The 10,717-nt window shown below is 63.9% G+C and overlaps 1 protein-coding gene across 1 annotated transcript; it reads right to left on the bottom strand.

The window, feature by feature from the left end:
- Positions 1-2,756: 2,756 nt before the first annotated feature.
- On the bottom strand, positions 2,757-10,276 carry WDR18 (WD repeat domain 18). Its single transcript, XM_012645406.1, has 10 exons — positions 9,996-10,276; positions 8,839-8,949; positions 6,691-6,824; positions 6,258-6,399; positions 5,691-5,834; positions 5,544-5,608; positions 5,312-5,436; positions 5,065-5,231; positions 3,315-3,383; positions 2,757-3,153 (listed from the first exon to the last, which is right to left on the bottom strand). The coding sequence occupies exons 1-10, from the start codon at positions 10,236-10,238 to the stop codon at positions 3,022-3,024; spliced, it is 1,332 nt and encodes a 443-aa protein (XP_012500860.1). The 5' UTR covers positions 10,239-10,276; the 3' UTR covers positions 2,757-3,021.
- Positions 10,277-10,717: the final 441 nt, after the last annotated feature.

Here is a 10,717-nt window from a genome sequence, read left to right as displayed (position 1 = left end):
GTGCCGGGGCTAACCCCTCCCTGGGGCCAGTTTCCTAGGACGGAGCAAGAGTCCGCAGAAATTGGGACAGGCTCGGGGCTGGAGATGCCATCAGCTGACGCTTAGTCACCCACAGTGCTGTGTGCTGGCTCATGCTCTGTGCCTCAGTTTCCCCATTCACAGAAGGGCAACAGGAGTTCCTACTCCCAGCTGCCATGCAGGCTGAACATGTGAACACAGGAAGGCTTTTTAAAAAATCTTTTTATTGTGGTAAAATACACATAAAATGTACCATCTCAACCATTCTTAAGTGCACAGCTCAGTGGCACTAAGTACACACACGTGGTTGCGCAACCATCACCGCCCTCCATCTTCAGAACTTTCTCATGTTCCCAAACTGACACTCTGTCCCCATGAAACACTCACTCCCCAGCCCCTGCTGACCACGAATCCACATCTTGTCTCTGTGGAGCTGCCTGGTCTGGACGTTTCACATAAACGGAGTCTCACACTGTGTGTCCTTCTGTGTCTGGCATCTCTCACCGAACACGACGTCCTCAAGGTCCACCCACGCTGTGGCCTGTGTCAGAGCCTCGTGTCCCTCTTCATGGCCGAGTGATGTGCCGGTGTGTGTCTACTCACCTGTTGATGGGCACGTGTGCCGCCCCCACCCTGCGGCTGTTGTCGCTTATGCTGCTGTGAACGTAAACCCAGGACTGGAACTGCTGGCTCAAATGTTAATTCCAGGTTTCATTTTTGAGGAACAGCCAGACTGTTTTCCACAGTGGATGCCTTGTTTTCTCCACATCCTTGCGGACACTTGCTATTTTCTGTTTTTTTGGATTTCCTGGTGGTGTGAAGCCACCAGGAGCATGCCATGGTCTGCGCATACTCAGGCTCTGCCAGCACACCAGGGTCACCCCCCGCCCCCCGCCACGAGCACTGGCTGCTGGGCCTTCCTGTGCCTCCTCCTTACGGGCTTGCAGAGCGCCTAGCAGGTTCCTTGTGGGGTCTCCATTGTCCCATCTCACCAGGCGTGTAAGTTACGCAGAGATCTCCCCCTCCGCTGTGTTCTGTGTGGTGGTGCCCCCAGTGTGACAATGCCCTGGGAGGGGACACTGAGCCAGCATCGATAGGGGCTGGTGTCCAAGGCCCCCTTGCGGAACGTGCACGTGAAACAGGGAAACGAAGGATCTCGAGGTGCGTGCACCTGCCAAGCTCCCAGGGGCTCCGGGCAGACCTACCAGGGACAGTCTCCTTGTCACAGGTAAGAAAACCAAGTCTCAGGGCCAGGTGCGGCTTGTCTGAGGCCAGCAGGTGATTTGGGGCCTGGGTGGGGGTGGGGCCTGCCGGCTGCTGCGAGGTGAACTCTAACCCGACCAGACCTCAGGTCAGTGACTGACGCGCTGGTCGGGGGAGCACCTGGAAGGGGGCGGAGGGAACAGCCCCCCAGGGCAACAATGCAGATAGGGGTGGGGATGCCAGCTACTGCCTACGGCTTCTGTCAATATCTCCCACAGGGTCCCCCAGGCGCGTCACCCAAAACCTGCCCGCTCCCGGCAGGCAGGGCCCAGCCTCACAGGCCCCCAGAGTGAGCACCTAATTCTGGCACAGGGGCAACCTGGGGTCAGCTAAAGGAGAGAGCTAGGCTGGGGTGTGACTGGCAGCGACCACCCAGGGGGCATGGACCTTGCCCCGCAGAGTCAGAGCCTGGCCAGTGGGAGGACCTGACCCCACAGGGTGACGTCTCCATTTTCGCCCCCAGCCAGGGATGGGAACACAGTGGCGCCCTGCCCACCAGACACCAGGCAGGGAGAGGACGAGGCCCCAGCCGTCCTGACGCAGCATGGCCCGGCCGGGCCACCAGCCACGAGGGCACAGAGCCCCGAAGCTGGAAACAAGGACACGCATTAGCCTAAAAGCATGAACTCAGAGCTGGCGGCTGGCTTGTGGCCGCAGTTATTACAGCACCCGCTAAATCACATGGATTTTCTGGACCATTAAGCAGGGCTGTCAGTCGGGGGCAGGCTTCTGGAAGGTTCCGCGGCTGTCTGGGCTTGCCTCCAGATGCTGGCTGCAGCTGGCAGCTTCCCCATGGCAGTGGGGGGGTGGGTGGCCCAGCCTCCTCCAAACCTTGATGCCAACAGGAATGTCCCTTTTGGGGACCGCGGCCCTGACCCACCTTCGCTGGGTGGGGTGAGCCACCCCCTGCCTGAGAAGGCCAGATGTCTCCTCCTAGAGAAACGCCCTGCTACAGCGTTCAAGCCACTGTATGCTGGAAGGGGCCGCTGCCGGGTCCTGGGGAGGCGGGGAGGAGTGGGGCTTCTGTGCCAGGCATGGCCAGCGGGAGCCTTTGTCAAGGTGCCCGCCCAGTCCCAGGCCACACCTGGCACCCCCTCCACCAGCCAGCTCCAGAGTGGTGGGTTCACGCAAGGACCAGGGGCCCCTGTGACACTCAGAGCTAGATGCTGCAGTGGGGGGAGCACTGCTCACCCCTGGGCCGGCCCCCAGGGTCTCTCTAGACCGATCTCCCCCTGTGGACTGGGACCCCATGTGGCCGTCACCACTCAGACGCCGCTCCACAGGGGACCGGGTTGGTCTTAGGGACAAGGCAGCAGACCCATTTGAGAGAATGGCAGTGTCCCTGGATACTGGATCTAAAATCTGCCTCTTCGTGGCGGAGTGCAGCTGAGGCCTGCCTCTGCCGCCCCAGGAGGGCCCCGAGCACCGGGCCACCAGGCCTCGCGGGGCACACACCCAGCCAAAGAGGATAGCTTTCATGTCATCTTTTGTTAAAAACAGACCAGCACCAACATGACCTAACGTGACACAAGACATCAGTGCAGTGACATGAGACAAATCCACCCAATCACAGGAGGAAAAACCCCAAAGAAAACACAAGAGTGGCTCGGCGAGCCTGGCCCCGGAGCGTTGGGGGCCACCTCCGCCAAGGCTCGCTCCGCTAGGCTGGCGCAGGGGCCTGGACTGCACTCGGCTGGGGGAGCTTCCTGGGGCGGGGTCTGCCCCGGCAGCGGCCTGGCCTCACTTGGCGGGCCGGGTGATGATGCGCGTGGAGAAGTCGAAGAGGTCGCGGTTGATCTTGCGCAGGTTTCGCACCTCGTCCTCCAGCTCGGTCACACGGACCCGCAGCTGGTCCTGGCCGCCCAGGACGTTCTGGGGGAGGGGCACGGGGTCAGAGGACAGAGGCGACCAAGGACAACCCACCCCAGCTGCAAGGATGAGGGTCACCCATTCCCCCGAGTAGGACCAAGGGCGGGGCACCACCCCCTCAGACACCAGCCAGGCCCCGCCCCCTGAGACTGAGCCCCGCCCACCTTCTCCATGGTGTTGCACATGACCGCCTGCAGCTGCTCCATCCGCTCCAGGTAGCTGGGCTCAGAGCCCTGCAACACAAGGGGCCAGTAGGTGACCCCGGGGCTCCTGTCTCACACCCCGCGCTGCACCCGCGTCATCCTAATTAGGATGCCCCCAAAAGAAGGGGAGACTGAGGCGGGGTGGGGGTGACTGCCAACCCTCTCAAGGCTGCAGGCTACACCCCCAAGCCCACAACGTGCCCCCAACTCTTCAAATCTGCTCTGGGCCTCTGCACCTGGGACCAGCCACAGCACAGCATGGGGCGTGAAGGACCAGACCAGAGTCAAGAAGGCTCCAGAACAGAGGGCCGGGCAAGGGCCTTGCGGACAGTCCGCAGGGGGAGCCTGACCGCCCAGCTAGGCCACTGCTCTGAGCAGAGGGACCAGGCAGGGCAGATGGACGTGGCTGTGGGGGCTGGGGGCCAGCCTGACCACCCGCCCAGCATGGGTGCCCCCACTCCCGTCTGTAGGAAAGCCGACACCCCCGGGGGCCTCAGGTGATTCCACAGCAATGGACAAGGCACGGCCTGAGTGCAGCCAGGCCCCCCATGAGGACGGTCAGGTGGGGCCGGCTGGGAACATGGGGTAGAGAGAGCTAGAAGCCCTGGGGTCAGGGAGGGAACCAGGCAGGGGGTGGCACCGCTGGAAGGCCTGGCCACGATCTCCCACGAACCGCCGGAGCCACAGCTGCCCCGCTGGAGCAGGCAGGGCCAGGACACAAAACGCCACCGAGCGGCAGAGACCGGTTTCGCTCCGGAGGGTCCCAGCACTTTTGGAACTCAGGTGCCCCCTCCCCACGCTGCCAGCAGCCAGTCCAGCTCATGCCCCTGGCCCAGCAGGTGGCAAGAGAGGCTGCCACATGGACGGCCAGACCGTGGGCGGCTTCTGTCCCTGCTGCCTGCGGGTTTGGGCAGACACAGAGCCACACGCAGGTCTCCCAGCAGAGAGAACGGCATCTCCTGGGTGCGGGGCCTGCAGGACGGGCGCCCTTCAGCTAAAAAATCAATTTGTACTTCACGTAGGAAGGCAGCCGCGTGGTGAGGAGTGCCAAGTTCCCGGAGCCCAGCGAGGGAGACAGTGACACCAGACACCAAGGATGCCGGCAGCTCTCTGAAGGTCGTCGAGAAGCTTCTGGCAGCCCAGGGACCCCTCAGCCCCCATCCCTGGCTCGCCCCAGCCCACCGCACTGGCTCCCACGAGTGTCCTGAGGCCTGCCCCCACCGCGTGGAACGTCCCAGAACCGTGGTCCGTCCCCACAGATGGAAAGTGTGTGCAGGGCTGGGAGGCGGCGCCAGCGCACTGGGGAACTGCAGGTCCCCCAGGACCCCCGCCCCCTGCACCCAGGGCCGCTTTTGCACCTTCAGAAGCCCAGACAGGAACCCTTCTGCCCTGGCCCTTTGCAGAAAGAGCTCACTGAGCGTCCTGGAGCCGCCCACGGAAGGAAGGCGGGCGTGTGGGGTGGGCAGCTTGGCCCTCCAGGGTCACGGCAGGGGGGTAACATTCCGGAGCCTCCAGTCCGCACTGCAGTGACCATGGTTACCGAGGGCGTGTGGAGGCCACCTCGTCGTCACCGTTCCCTCGGCAGGACGTACCCACCGGTACTCGGCCAGGGTGGAGCCAGCCCCGTGGGCGCCAGAACCCAGGGAGGGAAGGGTGAGAGCTGGGGGTTCTTCCCGAGGGCCGGGGGGGTTGGCACCCACAGGGGCCCTACCTGCTGGTGCAGGCCCAGGCGCAGGGTGAGGCCCCCGCAGCGCAGCTCGTCGCCGTGCTCGGCGCCCAGCAGGTGCTTGTTGAAGTGGGGCAGCGGCAGGCTGGGCCTGAAGTCCGAGCTCAGCATGCTGAGGGGCGCCAGCAGGATGGTGGCGTTGGTCACGGGGCCTGGGGGCGGGCAGCGGTCAGGCCCCGCCCCGGCCCCGCCTCACCCTCCCGCACCTCCGCGGGGACACACCGAACCCCACCTTTGAGCGCCACTGTCCGGATGCACTGCTTGCTCTGCACGTCCCAGAGCCGCACGGTCTCGTCGTGGGAGCCCGAGAGCAGCACGCTGCCATCAGTGGACACTGACAGGCAGGTCACCTGGTTCCTGGGGCGGACAGGCAGGTGTCAGAGTCCCACTGCTCAGGTGCACTGAGGAGGGTGCCAGCGCCCTGCCCCCAGGACACACCTGGGAGCCCTGGGCCAAGTCCCCACCTGTGCCCTTTGAAGACCTTCCCGGTGTCCTGCTCCGGCTGGAAGCTCCGCTCCCTCTGCCCGGGCTGTGGGGGTCACGTGGGGGTGAGCAGCAGGGACTGGCACCCGCAGGGTCCAGTCCTCCCACGCCGCCCTCCGGCCACTCACCCAGGTGCAGAGGTCCACCTGGAAGACGGAGCCGTCGCTGCCGCCACAGAACATGTGGTGCTCGGCCAGGTCTGTGGTCACGGCCATGATGCCCACGTCAAAGAGCACCGAGAGCAGCAGCTCGCCGGAGGAGACCTCCCACAGCTGCGGGGCAGGGGCACGTGGGGGCCGAGTGGGCACAGGGGCCGGGGCACGGGCACTGCGAGCCGGGCCAGCCCCCACCGGGAGACGCTGTTCTGGGGCTGAGGCAGTCGGCCTGTCCTGAAACGGGGCTCCCTCCCTGGGCCAGTGACCCCTGGGTCTCCCTCCCCGGACCCCCGGCCAAGACTCAAGGGCAGTGATGCCCTCAAACTTCCCCAGGCTTGGCCAGGGCGCCAGGCGCGGGTGGCTGAGTGGGAATTTCCAGGCTGACAGAGACCTGCACTGTCCGCCCTCTGGGGATGTCCTTGGGCTGAGAGCATCGGGGATTACAAGCTGTCTGGAGCACGGACAGCAGCGGGGGAGGCGGCGAGTCACTGCTCCCAGCCAGGGGCCTGCGGCTCACAGACCTCGTGGGGCGGGCTCTACCTTCACAGTCTGGTCCAGTGAGGCGGTGGCCGCCCGGGCCAGAGGTCCCCCAAAGCCACAGTGCAGGTCTGTGATGGGGAGCGTGTGGTGAGACCAGACGTGCCGGGGGGCCGGGATCCTGGAGGGGTCGGCCTGCAGCACACTGGGGGAGGCGCAGGAGCTCAGGAGGGGAGGGCAGGGGAGGGGTGCGGCCCCCAGGCCAGGTCCTCCTGCATTCACTGCCTGCACACCTGCCTGCACCCGGCATCTGCCACCTCACCCGAGTCAACTCCAGAATGGGCCCCACAGCATCCTGGACCCCGACGCAGGCAGCCAGGCCCCTGGACAATCGCCCCGTCCTCTGCACTCCAGCCCCCAGGCGCAGCCCCCTTCTGCCCCCGCCTCGGTGCACGGCTTCCCAGTGGGACCCCGGATTGCGCGTCCCGGGCGCTACCTGCAGAGGCTCCACACCAACACCAGGCAGTCCTTGCCCCCCGAGAGGAAGTGGCTGCTGTCCCCCGTGAACTGCAGGCACGAGACGTCCTGGTAGTGCCGGCTCAGGATGACCAGAAGGTTCCCGGTGGAGACCTGGGAGGGGGCAGGGGCACTGGGTCAGGGGAGGACACAGGGCTGCAGCTCCCAGCACCCCCCACTGCCACTACAGCATGGGGTCGCCCCAGTGGGCGACCCCTGGCCCAGGACCAACTGCAGAGGCGGCACAGGGCTTCCCACGTGGGTTCCTCGGGAACGGCTGCACTTAGGACCTGCGGGCTGACCTTATGGTCTTCCTCAGGACTGTTTGGTCACCATGGGAAGTCGCCTGTGGGCAGGCTGTGACAGTGGCTGGCAGAGGGCTGGGGGTGCTGCCCCCGGCGTGGGTGACTCGAGCACCGCAGGAAGGCTGGCGGTTCAGTCTAAGAAAGAGGGATGTTGGCAGGTGCCGGGGCGGTGGGAGGAGGAGAAACCTACTGCAGGATGCCCGGGAAGGGTCGGGGTGGGGAGAGATGCTGTTATGGGCTGAACTGTACGTCCCCCAAAACATGTTCGAGTCCTGACTCCTGGAACCTGCGAACGTGACCTTATTTGGATATAGGGTCTTTCGGACATAATTGCTTAAGATGAGGCTGGAGCAGGGTGGGCCCTGAATCTGATGCGATTGGGGTCCTTGTAAAGAGAGGGAGGTTTGGACAGACACACACACACACAAGGCCATGTGACGATGGAGGCAGAGGCTGGAGTGACTCGTCTACAAGCCAAGGAACGCCAAGGACTGCTGGCCGCCCCGGGCGCTGGAAGAGGCAGGTGGGGGAGCGCTGCCCCACGGACACCTCGATTTTGGACTTCTGGTCTCCAGAACTGGGAGGGCATATGTTTCTGTTGTGCCTTTGGAGCCCCCGGGGGCTGACAAGCCACCTCCCCCGACCCGGGCCTGGGTTTCCTGGCCTGCAAGACAGGCCTAACTCAGGGGACTGGAGGACTGAATGGTACCAGATTAAATGGGTTCCGGGTCAACCCCAAACTGCGAAGAGGCCAGCTCACGTGACCTCTACTGTCTCGGAGTCTGAGGCCTGGGACCAGCATGGGGCCTGTCACACCCACCCCCGGGAGGTCCTTGTCACCAGGTGCCAGCAAGAGGGACAGACCAGCCGCTGAGCCCACAGCCCTGCGTTAGGATTCACACCTCTCTCTCCACTCACCTGCACCCCACAACGGTGGCAGGTACAGCCAGGCCACCCCTGGCCTGAGCTCTGGCCTCTGGCTGGCCATGTAGGGTGCCCTCTTGTGGCCACAGCTCATATGGGTCAAAAACTCTCCAGGAGGCTGGGGGAGCCCCGGCCAGGCAGCACCCTGCCCCACCGCACACAGACAGGCCCTCAGGAACTAGGACACCTCCCATCATCTCATGAGCCATTTCATTTCTACCTGTGTCCCTCGCACCGGGCTGTCAGTGACCAAGATGAGGCCTTCTATAGTGATGGGCAACCTGTGAGGCATGGCTCCCTGCCTCAGTTTCCCTCTGTGCCCAAGCAACTGCATCCTTGTTTCAAAATCATAGACTGAGATTTAAAAGCCCTGGATACCGCGTCACTCAGAGACCTCACAGCTGGGCACACAGTTCCCTGGGCAGCGCCCTGGGGGAGGCGTCCAGCACTGTCCACCCTATTCCACACGGGGCGCGGGCAGGTCTCCCCCCAGTTTGTAACGGCCAGTTCGTAACAACATGGCCAGTGAGCCAACCCAGCAGCTGCAGTCCCAGCCCCACGGAGGTCTGAATTTGCAAATAAAGCTTTATGGGCACGCTTCCATGCCCACTCATTTCGTACCACCCAACCAGCTTTCTCTGACCAGGACAGAGCTGGGTGGCCAGGGACCAGGCTGCCCTGCACTCTGCGTGGTGAGCATTCATGGCCATTTAAAGACTAGGCCTCTCTGGGATTCGCAAGGGTCTTGAGGCCCCCAAGCGATCACTGGTCCAGGTGACCCAGGCCTGGGATCTAAACCTCATGGTGGCTTCCTGGTGCCCTGAAGGTGAGACTCAGGTGGGCTCCCTCTCGAGGTAGGTGTGTCCTATGTGAAAACCCCTGTGCACCGATCCTCTTACCTCCCACAGATATATGCTTTCTGCAATTCCCGCCAGGACGTAAAGGCCATTGGGTGACGTGGTCAGACAGGTGACAGGCCCGGGACACATGATCTTCTGCTGGAGCTGGTCCTAGGGACACACAACAGGCCTCGTGAGCTTCGTGCAGGACATGGGGCCCCAGCGGCAGTGGAGGGTGGTGAGGGGAGGGGACGCCCAGGGGTACCTAGCTGGTTAGTCTAGAGCACCAGACTCCCGAGCGCTAGAAAGGAGTCGGGAACAGGGTGGTTTGAGGAAATGCACGGTCTGTCCAGGAGGTATTCACAGCAGGCTCTGAAGGCTGGAGGTGGAGGACATAAGCAGGCCAGTGTTGGGGGTAGAGGGGCCAGAGAGGGTTCAGGGGGGCTCTGGGGCCTGAGAGCCCAATGGCCAGTAGGCTTGGGCCCTAATCCCTCCTCTCCTAACATCCAACCTATGACCTTGAGCCTCAGTTTCCTCCTCTCTAAAGTGGGTACACTGCATAGGTTGTGTGTGGGTCTGACCAGGTGATGCCACAGCACAGAGTCTGCCCCAAGAGATCTCAGGGGGGAGATGGGGCAGCTTCAGGGGCTGCATTTTGGGGTTGCTGACAGAGGGGGGTGGATTCGTGGGCGGATGACGAAGGTCTGTGCCACACTTTGTGATCTACAAATGTATGAGTCTCCTGGGCTAGGGCTACCCCTTCAGGAGGTGCCCAGACCTCAGACCTTCTCTCTTCCTCCAAAGCCACGAGATCCACGCAACCCCACACTGCATCCTTAATCAAATTTCGCGCTCCAGGTTCCCCTGTGCGCAGTCGCCCCAAGGGACCCCAGCCTCGCCTCAGCTCTACATGTGCGCATGCGCAAGGCCGGCTGCCTGGAGACCAGAGCCCCTCTAACTGCCCCGGCCGTAGCCCACCCACAGCTCTGCGCGTGCGCAGAGTGTCCCGCTGGTCCCAAACGCCCCAGGGCGCACACCTCCCTCCCTCCAAAAGCCCCCAGGCCTGCGCATGCGCCCTGACCAAGACCTCCCCACCCTGATTCAGGGCGCGTGCGGCCCACCCCCTCCACTGGCCCTTCCTCCGACCTTGGTCCCGGGCACCCCGCGCACCCTCCTCCCCAACAAAGGAGCCCAGCGGCTGGCCCTCGCCGCCGCACCTTCCGCTGCAGCTCCCAGGCGCTGATGTAGTTCTTGCCCAGCTGCGCCGCCAGCAGATATTCTCCATTGAGCAGCGCCAGGCCGCGGGGTCCCGCCTGGCCGCCGCGGTAGGTGAGCAGGTTGGCGCCCGAGTGCAGCTCCCACACGACGCAGCTCCACAGCGGAGCCGCCGAGTCCGTACACACAGCCACCTCCATGGGCGCCGCCATCTTACCTCCCAAGCCGCCCCGGATGTGCGTCATCACCAGCGAGGCGCGGGACCACTGCACGGCGTGGGCTAGAGCGGTGCCTGCGCGGGGGCCAGCGGCTGGCGGACCCGCGCGTGCGCACCAGCTTCGGGGAGGGCCCTGCCCTGTTGGAGGGGCTTTTCTGCTTACTGGGGCACTGGGGGTCGCGCGGGCGGATTGGGTCTTCGGAGGCGACTTCCTGCAAGGCCGAGGGCCTTCTGCGAGAAGACAGTAGCTCCAGAGCCTGGGGTCTGCCTTGGGCCTTCCCTGCTGGGCGTTTTTGGCCAAGTGACTAAACCTCTCGGGTCCTTTTTTAATGTGCAAATAGGAATAGCAAGGTCCCGACCTCACGGGCCTGAAGGCGACACTGCGAGGAGAGCAGACGGCGCCCTGACCGCCGCGTCTCTGGTTGGCGCTCCGTGCGTCGTAATTAAATGCTTTCTGATGGACGCCTGCGTCTCCCCTTTGACCCCGCCGCTTTGGGGTCCCCGAAT

This window comes from Propithecus coquereli, unplaced genomic scaffold (genome assembly GCF_000956105.1).
Source record: "Propithecus coquereli isolate 6110/MARCELLA unplaced genomic scaffold, Pcoq_1.0 Scaffold232, whole genome shotgun sequence".
Classification (NCBI taxonomy): domain Eukaryota; kingdom Metazoa; phylum Chordata; class Mammalia; order Primates; family Indriidae; genus Propithecus; species Propithecus coquereli.
Note: the sequence above shows the minus strand (reverse complement) of the source record. Positions and strands in the feature narration are given on the sequence as shown.